This window comes from Geospiza fortis, unplaced genomic scaffold (genome assembly GCF_000277835.1).
Source record: "Geospiza fortis unplaced genomic scaffold, GeoFor_1.0 scaffold182, whole genome shotgun sequence".
NCBI lineage: Eukaryota > Metazoa > Chordata > Aves > Passeriformes > Thraupidae > Geospiza > Geospiza fortis.
In genome coordinates, this window is record NW_005054367.1 from 2,274,638 (window position 1) to 2,291,150 (window position 16,513).

The 16,513-nt window shown below is 41.9% G+C and overlaps 1 protein-coding gene across 1 annotated transcript in view; it reads left to right on the plus strand.

The window, feature by feature from the left end:
- The window catches only part of LOC102041347 (sodium channel protein type 5 subunit alpha-like), a 217,310-nt gene that overhangs the window by 174,323 nt on the left and 26,474 nt on the right, over window positions 1-16,513 (plus strand). The window contains exons 20-21 of the mRNA XM_031059735.1: window positions 608-762; window positions 4,644-4,817. Of these exons, the coding sequence (XP_030915595.1) occupies window positions 608-762; window positions 4,644-4,817 (329 nt within the window). The remainder of the gene's footprint in view (window positions 1-607; window positions 763-4,643; window positions 4,818-16,513) is intronic.

The following is a 16,513-nucleotide window of genomic DNA, read 5'->3' on the forward strand; positions in this document are numbered from 1 at the left end:
TTCCAAGATTGTTCTAATGCCTTATTTAAGCTAATGAAAGTCCAAGAGATCAAAATCTGCTCCTGCTTTTGCTGCCTGAGTCTCTTCAGCACACTGGTCCCATCTGCACTGTAGCACCTCCTCTCATCATCTCTCTTTCATCAGATTGCCACTTTTAATCAGTAATTCCAGTGGCATTGTACTAGCAAGAAAATAACCTTCCTCCATTCAAAAGGATGTGGAAGCTATCACTAATAACCTCCCAGAGTTATTAGTCCTGATCAGAAGTGCTGCCTGAGCTCAGTTAACACTTTTTGAATGACCTAGGGCACTGGTGACTCATGGCCAATATATTCAGAATCACAAAAATCATTGGGAGAACTCCCTGGGACACATTTTAAGTGATTTTGAATGTTTTTTAATAGAGGAGTGAGAGAGGGAAAAATGGAAGGCAGAGCAGAGAGGTTTTGTGAGAAGCAAGAGGAAGGAAAGACACTGTGCAGCAGTCTATTGCTAAAAGAAATTTTCCTTAGCAGCTTCTTATTTATTTTACTTTCCTTAGAAGCTTTAAGAACTAAATGGGCTTTTTTTTTTAACAATTCCTTTGTTTTTGTTTGATTTCTTACAGTCTGTGTGAGATTCTTCCCATGCTGTTCAGTGGACATCACAAAATTTCCAGGCAAAATTTGGTGGAGGCTGCGAAAGACCTGCTACAGAATCGTGGAGCACAACTGGTTTGAAACATTCATCATCTTCATGATCCTGCTGAGCAGTGGAGCCCTGGTAAATGTGACAGCATTTCCTAACTGTTTAAAAGTGGACATGGGTCTCTGGTGCTCTCCAGTTTAGCTGTCTCTAAGGTCTTATGAACCCTTAGTGGTCATTTCTCAAAGCAAAGCATTTAGTCTGGGGCTAAAACAGGTTGACAGCTTTTCTGATTTCACCTGCCATTACCATATGGTGGGGAAATTTCTTCTGCTGTGACATAAAATTCTGACTTGCACATGTTTTGAAAAGAAAATCCTTGAGGAAGTCTGTGTGAGGAAGTTTGCCAGCACTGCTGCTTCAACATCCCATAGCTGCTTCTCCATGAGAGTTCCCATCTGGAGGCTTGCATTTATTTTGCTCCAGGGGTGGCTTTGTTTTTTTCCTTTTCTTCTCTCCCTTCTTTTTTTTTTTTTCTTTATTAGTACATTCTGTAACCAGCAAATTAAAATTATAAAAGACACAGAGGGCAGTGAATCAGTGCTATCCATGGAGCTAGTGAGTGCCTGTATTCCTGTTTTGAAAGCACTTTAGGTTAACACTCAGTACCTTCTCTGCACAGGTCCTGTTTGTGCACAGGTGAATGTGTCTATGGGCACTGGTTTGTAATTGCCCAGGACTCTGATAGGGGATCCTCTCCTCCTGAGATCCCACTGCATTCTGCAATTATCCTCTGTGCATTTTCAGCCCTGGGCTCTTCACAGGGATGCATTTATATTTCTCTTTTGCATTTCTCAGGAATATCCCTGGAATTTGTGGGATTTCTCCCAGGTTTTTATCCTGACCTAGAGCAGAGATGTGTATCCAGAGTTCTCCAGGCTTTAGTCTGGTGGTCACCAGTCATCTCCTTTGTCATGGAGTAAGACACACACTCATTAAATTTGCAGGCAGTTCCATGTTTGGACGGGTTATCCATGCATTTCCAGAGGTCAGGATTGACTCCAGCCAAGTCACCAAGTGGGTGAATCTGCCTTAAGCAGTAAGGCAAACATCATCTTAGAAAGCTGCCTTCTTCCCCTCACCTGGAATAACCACAATGGGAAGGTGTGATGAAGGATGGCTGTAAGGAAGCAGATTTACTAAAAAGAACTGGAGAGAGAGCAGGAAAAAACCAGAATAAACTCCATCACAACCCTGCACAAAAGCCCACCACCCCACTGGGCTGTATAAATTATGCTGTTCTTCCACTCCAGTTGGCATCAAGGAGGCCTCAGCTGGAGCACTGGCTTCAGCTCTGGGCACTGCACTTTGGGAAAGACATGGGCTAAATGAAGAAACTCCAGAGAAGAGCAACACAAATTATCAGTGGCCTAAAAAAAGAGGAAAAACCACAGAAGTACTGAGTTTATGCAGCTCAAAGTCTCTGAAGGGAGAGGGAAAGGTGGAAATACATAAATGTTGATGCAAAAAAGAAAAGAAATGGATTTACTGTTCTCCTGGTTCACCAGAGATGGGCTGAAGTGTCACCCAGGGGGTTTTCTTTTATTATGAAAAATAAGAGGCTGAAAACCTTGGGTAAATAGTAGGCTTCTGAAAATTGTCACAGCTTTGCTGAAATGAATGGACTCTGACAGTTTTTGCACCAGCTTGAGCATCAGAATGTTAATTTTTGAATACATTTTAGAGGGGGAATGTCGCTTGCTATAATATGCTTTAGATGAAAACACTTCCTTACATATGTAATTAAAAGTGCCTTAGATAACTGAAGACTGCAATATAAAGCTCATTTAATTTAAATTGCATGCATTCGTTTAGTTTTTGCAGCTTTCAATTTAGCCAGTGCAGTTCTGTATCAGGGCAAACTATCCTGCATTTTCTCACATATCAGCACCGTGCTTCAGTATTTGGACTGGAGATGTTGGAGGCAACACACAAAATTTTTTTCCTGGTGTTCTGGGTTGCTCTCTTCCAAAAAACTGAATTCATCTGGCTGCATCTCTGGGACACCCTACGTTCTTAAGGGAGAAGAACTATATATACCTTTAAGCCAATATGTATGTGGTTAAACCATCAAAATATATCGTTAACTTACTGCAGAAGATCCAAAAACCTTTCTTAAGATTTTTAAGCCATAAACACCCAAACTGGAAGCCTACTTTCTAATAGTAATTTTGGATAACACTGCAGGTATCCTGCTTAAATCTTTTTTAACACACAAAGCAAAGCAGAAAGAAAAAAAAAAAAAAACTTCTTGATATTTTATATGGCAGAGGTTTCATCCATTGTCACAGTGAAAAAATGCAAAGCACCAGAATTTTGTCATTTGGCTAATATCCATAGCTTGTCCAGAAGTACAGAAGTGTCCAGGTAGCACATTTTTCATCCCTTAATAAGCTGCTTCCTGACTGACAGTGTGCTTTTAGTAGACAAAACACAATGTACTTTTGGACAAGTTAGTAGAAAGTAGGGAGAGCAAAAGAGGGAGAGGAGGAAATCACTTTAAATGGTTTGTTGTTATTTTTGCAGTAATTGCAAAGTACAGCAAGTCATCTGACAAAGTGAGTGAGCCCCTACGAGAAGTGATAAACTCCAATCTGTGCATTGTTTTCAGGCTTTCTCCAACAGCTCTTTCACACCCTTGAAATATCATTTTTGAAGGCAAGATAGGAGACAGGGTTGCAGCGAAAACGTCACCCCAAAGTGTGGGGACAAATGGACAAGCTTGGCATGGGCTGCCAAAGCTTTCTTGTCAGTTTAATTACTGTTCCCTGGCAGGCAGAAGAGCAGTGTGACTGCCTGAGTGACAAGTACCACACTTCTTGTATCTCCAGGCACTGGGTGTTTGCTAACTTTTTGAAGCTTCTCAGAAAGTAGCTACAGATCTGGAAATATGTAAATGCAGATAATTCAGATGATTAGCACAGACCATCTCAAATTGTGTTTCTTGCTGCCAAGTGCTCTGGGTCACACGATGGGATGAGAGTAATATGTCACAGCTTGGGTTATCCAGGTTACAGGGACTGGGGAGCAGCTTGTATAACAGCAAAAGTAGCTGGGGAAGCAGAGCATAATTTGACTTAGAATCCCCAAAACAGGCTGCATATTGGCAAACCTGACACCAGGATCCTGCCTTTTATTTGACTTATGTTATAAAGTGAAGGCTAAATTATGAGACATCTTTATTTTCTTTCTTTTGGGAAACATATTGGTTTAGATCTTAAATATTTTAAGGGGTTATTCAGTTGCTCGTATTTGATACAGACACTGAAACTCTTTTCATAATGCTCTGCATGAGATTAGTTGGAGAGACAGATGAGATGGGGAGATAGATACCTTGACCTTTAAAACATTATTGTTCTGCTAAGTGAATAATAATGAGCATTTCTTGAGGCAGAGAGCTGCAGCCACCCGAAATGTGATGGCTGAACAGAAGCCAGGGAACTCCAGTACTCCATAGCACAGGCAGGTTAATAACCCAATTTGTCATCATTAGCAATAAGATCTATTTGGCTAAATGTGAGGGTCATATTCTGCCTCCTAAATATAGACATCCTGTGCCCTGGGACATCTGAGGTACCTGGGTAGCATTGGCACAGCCAACAGGAGATGAGGCAGGATAAATCTGGGCATTTTGGGGTGGCACTCTGCTCATGGGTTCACATCCCAAACTCAGGGTGCAGAAGCTTTTCCTACACTCAAAGGATGTCCAGCCAGTACAGCCAGGAGAGCCTGGAGAGAGACAGCCAAGCCTGTGTCCATTGTAGGGGAAAGCTGAACAGATCTCTGAGGTCAGGGCCAGTCCTGTTTGTGCCTGAACACTCTTTTTAATTGCAATGTTAAAATACATCAGAAATCACAGATTGTACGTGATAATTTATCAAATACAGACCTGTAGTGCAACACCCATGCTTTCCAACAGGGCTCAGGAGCAGTTATTAAGCAATCCTTTGTACTTCCAGGCCTTTGAAGATATTTACCTTGAAGATCGAAAAAACATAAAAACCATGCTGGAATATGCTGACAAAGTATTCACTTACATCTTTGTCCTGGAGATGCTCCTGAAGTGGGTGGCTTATGGCTTCAAGAAGTATTTCACCAATGCCTGGTGCTGGCTGGACTTCCTCATTGTAGATGTGAGTATCATTTTGGAACTACAATGTTTCTCGTGTTGGGTTTTGCAGTGGGTGGGAAAGGGCTGTTAAGCTTGGCAGCTTTGCATCTGTGAAATGACAGCTGTCACTCTGATTCTGAGCATCAACCCTAGGCAGAGCTCAAAGGAGGTTTGGATGTGTAACTGAGCATCCCCAGGACCCAAAGCAAACACGAATGCCGTCATTGGTGACGTGGATGTGTCACCCTGCTAATCTGAGGCACATCCATCTCCTTCCCATCCCCAGGAATTCTCCCTTTCCTTCAGCATTTAACATCTCATTCTATTGCTGACCATGGGTTTATGTAAAAATCACAAACAGGATGGGACTGCTGAGGAGCTGCTGTTTATTTTCCATCAGTCTCATTACATGCTTATGACAATGGGAAGACGCCAGCAGCTCATGCCTCTGGCAGCAGACAAAGAACTAATGTTATAACTTACTTTAAAAGGTTTTTGACCAATCACACAAAGCAGAAGCACATTGACAGTAGATTTATCCAACCACTATAAGCACACATACCTTTAATTAAAACAATGCTTGCTTATTTAGAATACAATACCTGCTTGTAAGCCTTAAAACACAATGCACAGAGCTCCATTATCAAGCTTAGAACTTCCTAATATCTTACTAGATATGCTTTTCGGTAGTTTAGGGAGTTATTCTAGCCAAGTGTTAATACACAGACCATTGTTCTATTTGTCCATACTTTCTACTTCTCATACAACTTTTATAGCTCTAATTGCAGTTCTGCTGTTTCTGAGGCCTGCCTTTTGCAGCTTTCCCCAAACTCTCTGATTTTAAGGATTCTCTCTCTTGGTACAACTAACGAGAAACTTTCATAACTGTGTCATTTATGAGCTACCTTGAGTTTCATAGCTTTACTATGGTATATCTGTTTATTACTTGCTCAAAGGATCTTTTTTGCTGTGGAGAGGTGAGCTTGCTTTTAAGGATTAACCGGACCACTTTTTGCCACATTAAATGACATTTAAGGATTCCCACATTCCACATTCCCAGCTACTTCAGCCTGCTCTGCACGTGACCTGGGCACAGCAGTTTTGAGCAGATTAGAGGAGCTGTCCTTGGCGCAGCTCCTGGCCAGGCTGCCAGCAGTGTGTCACAGCATGTTCAGTTCTGGCTCCCAAATATTTACCAGTGCAGGAGTCCAGGAGAAGGTGTGAAAAGTCCTTTTGGCAAAGTGTCTTCACTACTACAAAACGTTGCAAAATACTCCAAATCCGTGAAATACCGCCACGCTTACTTCTACTGATTTAAGGGTAATCCTCAGAAGTCTGAACAAAAGGGAGCTCATGCCCCAGGAGTGTTGCTAGTACCAGATTTGGCTCCTTCAAAGATTCACTCTGAAGTGATGTGGGATCTGTCCAATCTGGGAAAAGTGAGCAACACCACGTTCTCTAGATGAAGTCTAACATTTCATCTCAGTGTATCAATGAGGAGGCAATAATCTCCCTGAGGCCACCTCTTATTAGCTTCAGGTATTAATGTGGGAGGCTGGCAGAGCTTTGCCATGATTATGTAATTTATTAAACTTCAGAGAAATTATTTTTCCCCATTTTACATCTGAACCTTGATTCCAGGGAAGAACTGCACTTTCTTTGGCCCCAGCCCAGGAGAGCACTTCAATGGGACAATTTGCTTGTTTGAAGTTATGGTCATATTTAAGTGCACTGCTGGATCAGAGCCTTTGGAAGCTTCTCCAAAGCTTTAATAAATTAATTTATGAAAAGGAAATTCTTTACATAAATTGTAGGTCATAAATTCTTCTTTGCATATATGCTTAGAAACCTTTTAAAGGGAATGCACTCATTTTTCTCAGATTAGCTCCACCAGAAGAGGAAGGCCTGGTTTAATTATTTAACCACAAAATTGGAATCTACCTGTTCCTAAGTTATAGCCCAGCTCTGAAAACTGTTTTTACTGCAATTTAGGTGACATAGCTTTTCTTTTCTTGTTCCTCCATCTCCAAAACGGGACTAATAGGACTCACCTAAAGTACTGGATGGGCTTCCAGGAATTTTTTGTTCAGTGAGCTTATGAAGACTAGAAGGGCTGGATGAGGGATGAATATTGGCACAACCATAAGCAGAGGTCTTCCTGATGGGAGCAACCCTGTGCAGGATCAATTCACTGAGGCAGTTTGGAAATCTGTTGCAGTTTGAAATTAGTTACACACCTGTAGAATAACATCTCATTAACAACCAAGAGAATAAACCACAAACTAAGCTAAATTCTGTCCTCTGTGGGCAAACCCCCCTTGGAACAGGAGCCACACAAGAACACAAAGTCCAAATATAAATTAGGTGCACGTTTGTCTTTTAATGGTGGAGTTTATAAAGACAGATTGGAGAAGCAGCCACAGTTGGCCTGGGAAAGGGGCTTCACCATCCCCTCTCACACATCCTGTGGCATAAAATAGAGGGGGCACCAGCCCTGGGACTCCCCTTGTCCCCAGAAAATAAACCCCAGAGCCTTCTTAGTGGCTCAGAATGTTTTACTTTCTCAACCCACATTTAAATGTTCCACCCACATTTAAATGTTCATTTTGCAAGCTCCCAGTCCAACCAAAAAGTTGTCCCACCCTTGAGTTGTTTTGGTTGTTGATTGACTCTAGGCCATCACTTCCTCTTTAAGGTTCTCAGTGAATAAATCTTTTGCCCCTGCACTATTCTTTACTTAAAAATGTTTTCCCAGCGCAGATTATGAGAACCTGATGTTATATTTTTAGCAGGTTTAACAGATGCTTTTCTCCTACCCAGTTGCTAACCCTGCCACTCTGAATTGGCACAGTAATATCCTATAATTTTTCCAGCACACTTTTTATTTCAATTTACATTTTCTTTTTGGTGCTTTGAGAACCAAATCACTGCAACTGAGCTGCAGAAGGCAGTGAATGGGTGAATTAGCTGCTCCAAAAGAAGCAGATGAACCACTTGTCTGATTTTCTCAAATTTATTTGTTTAAAATTATTCACTTAAAAATTCCTGATCTGCAAATTATTCATTAGTGGTTTGGTATCAGTATTCAAAATTCAAGCTGCAGTGGTCGATTTTTGATTGGACATGTGAAACCATCTCTCATCTGCGTTTTCTCATTGTACAAATGCAACTCTGAATCTATTTTCTGTTTTGAATAATTCATAAAACCGGCTCAAAATTTGCATGTATTCACTATTTCTAAATAGGATTTGAACCCAGAGGGGTTATAAGCATATTGCTGCTGAATTTTATTTTTTTTTTCTATATATCCTGAATTGTGAAAGACCTTTGACACTGATTTGGGCCAATGGAACAGCAGAATCTGCCAGTTGTGGATTACTAAAGAGAATTCTGTTTTGCAGTGCCTAAACATCAAAATACAGAGTAATCCACAAACTGAGCTATTCTTGCTGGATGTAGAATCCCTAAAGGATGATCTCTGGTAATGGGCTTCTCAGCATCTCAAAGAAGTGTGCTAGGGTAGCAGAGAGGGTTTCACATACATTGCAATACAATAATGCCCTATCAACAGCCCTGCTACAGATTTCTTTGGGAGGGAAGACAAAGGGTTAATCAAACCACAAAATGCAGGCTCATTTCAGCTCAGGCAGCTGGGGAAGATGCTTTAGATGTCTGCTGGAAGTTGGGCATGCTGAACAAACATCAATGCACGTCCATACAAGTTACCCTGTGAAAAAGAGGTGTTCTGCTGAAAGTAACACCCTTCTACACTACAAATATCTGCTCTCTGTGCTCATGAACTGCAGTGGTGAGCCCTCAATCCACAGCTCTTTCCACATGAGGGAAAGGCAGATTGAAGTATATCTGTGCAGACAGATAGAAGTGTAGACAGACATCAACATCACCATCAGGAATGGCATTTATGCACAATCCTCTTTCCTTGGATGCATGGGCAAGTATTTCCACAAAGAACAGATATTTTCCAAGCATCCATGCAATCGAAACCTCTTTGAACAAAGCAGATTAAGTGAGGAGCCTGAACTTGGCCAGGGCTGGAGGCAAGTGCCTTCCAAAGTGTTTGTGAGAACTGCTCTCCACCAAACCTATCCTGCAAAAGCAGACAGAGCTGGGCTTTGAAACAAGGAGCAGAGTGATTCCACCAGCTGTGCAGGCTGGTGTCATGCTTGATGTTCCTTTCAATTGTTTCCTCTGACCTATAAATATTATCTTGAGCTTATCTAGCTTGAGCTTCAGCCAATTAATTCTGAGCTATGTCCCAGTCTCTGCCGACAGCGGGCGGATTATTCCATTGCATGGTCAGTTTGGGAAAGACATCAGTCTGGGCTTAGCATCATTCAGAGTCAGGAGGTGTTGCAGTCAACAGCTTCTTCACTCACTGCTCATGCACTGAAGGCAGAGGTGAGAGGCTGGAACCCCAGAGAAGCTGTCACATGGGAAAGAGGTGTGAACTCCCAACTCATTAATGAGAGCTCTCAGGAAAAAAAGTCACAGCCAAGTTTCATTGCCTGTGGCATTCACAGAGAAATCCTCTTAAACCTGGACTAATGTCATCACTCCACAAAAGTCCATTATCACAAATCCATCATCTCCATTGCAGCTTTTGTGTTCAGTTTAATTGACAAAATTAGTCTCAGTCCAGGCTTACAAAAACCCAGCCTGATTGTCCCGTTCTGATTTCAGAGATGAGGGTTTCTCCACCAATTCTTTCTAAGATTATCCTGTCTTTCAAGTCTTCACATGCAGAGAAAGCTATTTTCTTAAACAATTGCTTTGTTAGGGATGCTGGCAGCGTCCTTCCCCTCCAACCATCCCCAGCAATGGGTGATCTTGCACTGTCCTGCAGCAAGGAGGGGAGAACATCTCTAATTCTCAGTTTTTGCCCTGATGCCCCACTAGTTTCTTTTCACCAGGGATGAAGATTGCTCTTTCCATCCCTTTTCCATCTCCCCTGCCTTAGAGGGAGGGGCTGACGAGTTTTGGGTAGTGAATCTGTCTGCAAAATAGCTCAAGCAATGGCTCAGCAATGGATTTGAAGGTCAGGCATCTCAAAAAGTCCACTAGGCAGGATTTTGTAGATGCTTTTATGGAAATGAAATTATATGTATTTTTCACTCTCCTCAATAACTTTTGTGAGTGGTTCTAACACAGCATGTTTCTGGTGTTTGCCTGGAGCTGCTCAGTTGGTAACTGGAGATTTGTGTTCCCCACTGAGCAGCTTTCCAAATTTCCTGTTTGCTGCCAAATTTCCTGTTTGCTTGTTTGAGATCTACTCATGGATGTTCAGGCATTATATGCACCATCACTTTCCCTGAACACTTAAACAAAAATAAAGGTATTATGTTTTCCAAGATAGTTCCTGGAAAGCACTTGCTCTAAGATTTCTGCTTTAAATACTTCACTGTCAGACAAGTTGAAAAGCAGCTAACAATCCTTGAATCTGAGATGAATATTTTGAAACAGTCTTTCTCTCCCTAGTTAAAATTGAATTGAATTAAATTATGCCCTTGTGTCGGATTGTCTTTAAGTGACAATTAAAAACTTGCTGTGTGAAGTAAATATTGATGGCTTATGATTGCTTTAATTGTTTTTTTCCATCTGTATTCCCTGTTGATTAACAAGGTGATTTCTGTTTGCTGTACCAGTAATTACACAATCTGCTGTAATGAGTCGTTCCCAAACAGCACTGAAATCCAATTTGTATTCTTGGGACATTACCCTAAGAGCATGTGAATTTTGTCTAGTTTCTGTTCAGAAAAGCACAGAGGAGCAGAATGACAAAAGCACAGCCAAGGCAAATTAAAGATAATATGTCTTGTCACTTGGAGCAGCATCTTAAGAGAGAACTTATTAGTGTTCTCTGTGAGTTGTCAAAAGTCCATGGGTACAGCAGGGTATTATAACTTCAGAGTTGAGTTTTTTACTAGCTTCTCCCCAGTTACTCACAGCAAATGCTTATGTGGGACTTTTGAAGTTGTCTCAGTGCGTATTCTTCTGAGCCTCCCTGATGGCATAAACCTCCCAGATAACCAGTAGGAGTGAGATTCCCTCTCCAGAAGCCAGGGAGCTCAGTTTTGAAGAGAAAAATAAAAAAAAGAAAAAGAAAGAAAAGAAAGAAAGAAAAGAAAAGGAAGGAAGGAAGGAAGGAAGGAAGGAAGGAAGGAAGGAAGGAAGGAAGGAAGGAAGGAAGGAAGGAAGGAAGGAAGGAAGGAAGGAAGGAAGGAAGGAAGGAAGGAAGGAAGGAAGGAAGGAAGGAAGGAAGGAAGGAAGGAAGGAAGGAAGGAAGGAAGGAAGGAAGGAAGGAAGGAAGGAAGGAAGGAAGGAAGGAAGGAAGGAAGGAAGGAAAAGAAAGAAAGATGCTCTTTTAGTTCGTATTGGCTAATTGAGGATAAATGACAAGAAAAAAAATCTGCATGAAGAAATGTGGTTTTAATGTGTGTTAGCAAGTCAGTCGAGACTGTAAATCTCCCTTCTGCCACCCCACACTTTATCTCAACACAGTACATGTAAAAACATCCAAATGTCTGGTCTTATCTTGGTCCGCACCTCATGTTCATTACCACATGGATGCTAAAAGGGGAGAACCCAAGCTTTGCCAAGAGGAAGCACAAGCTGAGTTTCAGACAAGGCACAGCAGGACAAAACATGCTGCAGCTGCAGGAAAAGGGCTGGAAAACAGAGGTGAGGGGAAAAGTCCACTGTAAGCCTAGTTCACCATCTGCCTGCACCTTGCAAAGTGGCTGGGAGATGAATAATTACTGCAAATGCTGAAGAATTTCAATTACTGAAGCAGATTTTCAACTTTCAAAAGTGCTGTAAAAAACCCATCTCCACTCAGATCTTGCTGAGCTAGATTTACCAAACATTTTAATTTCTCAAAGTTATTTAAAGATGGAGCACTTTTCAATGTCCTTTTTTAGAAGACTATGCTTAAAACAAAATAATTAATTAAATTCTGAAGTTCTTGCATGCAGCTTGTTTGGCCCTTTCCATCACTGGGAGTTGAGCTGCCAAATCCCATACACAGGGTTGTTCTCCCTTGCATGGAAGAGCTGAGCTGGGAGAGACTCATTGGCTGTGTTTAGCAGTCCAGAGTCTCACAAACTCTCCAGGGACAGAGGAGGATGGGGAATTGTCCCGCAGTTCCTCTGCCTGATGACCAGCACCTTTGAAACCCCAACTTGCAGACCAAAAAAACATCTTCCCACCATCCAGGGTGGTCAGGAGCTCAAGAGACTCCTCCTGAGGAGGAGGGAAAAGGGAGAAATGAAGGGGTAGAAGCAGCCTGCAGAGGGAGAGGGATTCTTTATTAGTGAGGGAGAGATGAGAGGAATTGGGATGAAACTTGAAAGCTGCGACTTGGTGGAGTAGAGGATTTGTGCAGACCTCCTACCCTGGTATGGCTGACTTTGGGATGTTTGTGCTAAGGCAAATGAAGAGTAACATTCCTATTTTTGATATGTACTCCTACTTGAACCATTATCCCTCCTAGCAAAAGGCAGGGATCCTACAATCTTCAGAGTCCCTCTCCATTCTGGCATATTTAATACAGTGTGGACATTTTTCAGTACAATTCAGGATCAATCAGGTTCAAGAACCCAACTAAATTGAGCTGATTTTCAAGCCAAGACTTTCCTGTTTCCCACAACAATTTGGTATTTTTTCATATTGATTTGAAACATCTGATTAAATAAATGCTTTAGGGAAACAAGCAAATCCAGAACAGCACCTTGAGGAGGCAACACAAACAGATTTTTCTCTTTTGGTTTGGCTTGCTGGTTTGGTTTGGTTGGTTTTGGGGTTTTGGTTTTCTTTAGGTTTGGGGCTTTTGTTGGCATTTTTTGTTTGCTTTTGTTGTTGTTGTCATTGTGTCAGATCAAAGTAGGGTTGATCCTAATCCTGTCCAGAAAGAAACTTGCCTTCACTTTAGCACCTCAACTCCCTCCAGCTGGGATGGAAATGCTGCAGAGTCTATGGGGCTGAGCCCCAGGGAAATGTTCTGTCAGGAATCACTGTGTCCACCCCTGGCTTGGTAACACTGCCTTCACCTAAGAAATAATAACCAAGTCCACTCCTGACTGCAGCATCCAGCATCAGGAAGGCTCCCTGGGATGGAACAGGAGCTGGCTTTGGAGATCTTTTTTAGTGGAGAAAGTCTTTTCTCTCCAGCTGCCCTAAATCCAGGCTGTCTCCACACAGCTTCTGGATGAGAAGGAGAACACAGTTGCTGATGAAGAAATTGTTTTGCTCTAAATCATAACAGAAACACCAGACTTTTCAGGACATCTGCACCTGCACAGCCACTGCAGAGGGAGCCCCTGGGACTTGGCCAAGCTTTGTCTGATCAAGTTACACCATGTGATCCCCAAAATTCACAGGAATCCCTAGCAGCCTGCCTAGGGAAGTGGCACCAAGCTTGACAGAGTTTAGACAATGCTCTGAGGTGCAAGGTGTGACTTTTTGGCTGTTCTGTGCAGGTCCAGGAGTTGGACTCCATGATCTTTGTGCATCCCTTCCAGCTCAGCAGATCCTGTCACCCTGTGATCCCTAGCCAGTGCTAATAATCTGGATGTCAAGGTGTAGCAAAGGTGCCTGTTTGCAGTAAAAAGGTGAATTGAGACAAGCTGAAAATCCATTTGTAAATGGCGATGGGGGAGAAAAGTGCAGATCAATAAGTCAGTTTTCTGCCTTGCTGGATGAAAGCTCACAGTCGACTCGCCCTCGGAAATTAGCTGAGGTTTAATTCTTGATTCTCAGCCATCTGCCCTGGGAATTGACTGGAGCTGTTAGAAAAGCCTGAGCAGGTGTAGGGGAGGTGACAGATTAAGAGAACAGCAAGACATAAAGAGGTTCTTCAGGAAACCGCCAGGAAGCAATTAGGATGCAGGAATGATTTATTTAAAAGCATTTAACCCAACAAGAGTGGCACATGCTGTTTGCAACAAGGCTGCCCTCTGAAAAGGAAACATTGCCTTGAAAAGCTTGGACATGAGGACCTGGAGACAAGCTGAGAACATGGAATATTAACAGAATTTTATAGCCTTAGTCTGAGTAGTAGATGGAGGGAAAAAAAAATTTAAAAGGTGGAAAAGTCCTGGAGAAATAAAAAAAAAAAAAACTCAAAAACCCCCCAAAAAACAAAACAAAACAAAAAAAAGTGGATGAAGTAAATGAGTTTTTAAACCTGAGTAACAGGAATTAGCACTGGGCTTTCCAGGAGATAATTTTTGTTTATAATTAATCTAGGCACTCGTGTAGCCCATCATGTTATAATACATGAGAGCACTCCAGGAGCAGTAATGAACTGCTGCAGTGAGGGAAGCCCTTTGATAGCTCATTTCCAGACACATTTTTCACCTCCAGGCCATGGAGCAACCCCAGAGCAGCCTTAAGGAGTTTTTAGTCTTTACCTGAACATGAGGGCTGTGATTCAAGGAAACAGGGAGCAGAGATGGGAATTCAGGTCACCTTAGTGTCTCTCTAGTGTCCTATTTTTAAAGACTTTCCTTTAACTTTCTGCCTTTCTTTCATAATGTGCAATTTCTGGATTGGCAGGTGCAATCATAGAGTTTGGCATCTGTATGGCAGAAAATGCAGTGTCAGAATGAAAGGACAGAGGGATATTTTGAAAAAATAAAATGACAATAAAAGTCTGCTCAGAAAGGGTGGGTGCTGAAAGGAATACCAGCCTCATTACAAGCTCCCTTTCCCCAACCATATTTCAGAGAGCCAAAAAAAGTATTTCCACGTATTTCAGTTTATTTGCTAAATCCTGTTTCCCTGTAGCTTTTCCAGCTTGTATCTGGGGTAAAGACTGAATTTTGTTCCTTTTCAAATCAAGGGGAGAAACTTGTAACTTCAGTCCTGGCTCTGAAAGATGCTGGACAGTGAAGAGGTCCTTAAGTGATCCTATCCTTGGCAGAAAAAGACAGGAGAGGCCAGGCTGGATTGAAAAGAAAAGAGGCACCCACAGCAATCCAAGCACTATTTCTTCTATTTTTATTTTTTATAAAAGGCATAATTAGAGAGGGAGAGACAGGTGTTTCTGGGGCACACAAAAAGCTATTTGAAAGCACCAGGGGCCTACATTAGCTGGAACTGCTTATTTAAATAAGTGGCCAGAGCTTTCAGCTCAGCTGCTGTGCTTCCAGTCAGATGTCTTTTTTTTTTTTTTTTTTTTTTTTTTCCTGCTGTTCCCTCCCCTCTAATTTGAACAAGCAGGTTAATTTGATGAAATCCCTGGCTGCATAAAGCATATGCTGTTGCCCATACCAGGAAGGAGGTCTCCTCTTTTCCCTGAGACAGAGAATCACAGGGTCTCAGATGTGTGCAGAAGGCTGGAGATTCTGGTCGGTTTTAGGATTTATGTGATTATCCAAGGATGATTTTTGCTGTTGTTTAGGCAGAATTCCTTGTTTTCAGGGCTCTGCTATTAATTCACCTCAGGGGTGATCAGGAGTTAATTAAAACATGCCTGCCTTGGAATGGTGCTGCTCAGGTCTGCCTGCTTCCAGCCTGGTCCAGTGGATGCTCCCAGGTTATCTGAAATCATGTGCTTTTAGTAATGGGAAAAAAAAATAAAATAAAATAAAGGAGAGAAGCAGCCTTTATTCCAGCTCAGAGAGTTTATTCCAGTTTCTCCTTTGCTGTAGGCACCTCACCAGCCCTGGGTGAAGCACTGCTCCCAAACTCTGTGCCCTTGACTCCCAGTCACCCCCCGTGGATGGGAGTCTGTGGAGGCTGCGAATATGATATTAAAATGGGTTCATGTAGGGAGGAGCCCACTGCTGTTCTAAATGCAATCAATCCTTGGGAAAAAAAAACCCTCTGTGATCTTCTAATTAAAGGCTTTTTTCCCTCCTTGTGCTGCATTATCACACTCCCTACTTTGTAATTGTTTTTCTGCCACCTTAAAATTGTGTTCTGGTGGCTTTACCGGGTTTACATTGGTTTACAACTCTGATTGCTTAGGCCATTGTCAGATAATGAAGGCACATAAAATTATTGTAGAATTTTATCTCTGTGTGTTCATGGTGAATAATTTAAATTGTGAGACAATGCTGCACATCTGTAACTGGTGAATGACTCTTGAGACCAGCATGAGCACACTGGGAATTTAACACTACTCCAGGTACCACCTGGACACACATACAAGTCATATTTCTTACCTTAAGAATGACAGAAATTCTGCAAAATAGTGAAATTATGACAAGAAATTGGAAATTACTGAAAAAATGTCCTGCTTTCTAGACAAGACTTTGAAGTGGATTGTCAAAATTATTAAGGTATTCAGAAATTACTCTCATTAGAGTTATATTATGTATGTATTTATACAATTTATACAGCTACCAGTGAGGCTAACCTTTCATCAGAGATCCTTTCCTGTGTTCTAGCCCTCTAAATTCATTGATTCTTCTTGATTTTGCCTGGAAACACATATTGATGTCATACAATGGGACACTCCAGACCTCAAATTTGTGCCACCAAGGCACAAAGATACCAGGAGTTTGGCTTTCAAAACACCAGCCACAGGTTTGTTGACCCCCAGGGCTGGTGTTTCCAGTGCCCAGTGCACCAGAATTAAAAGGTCTCATTTTTCCCTTGATCACGAGACTGAAAATGGCATTCATAAAAGCTGTGGGGGTTCATTTATCTCTCCCTTCACCCAGCTCTAGGCATCTGTCATGCAAATTATTGTAA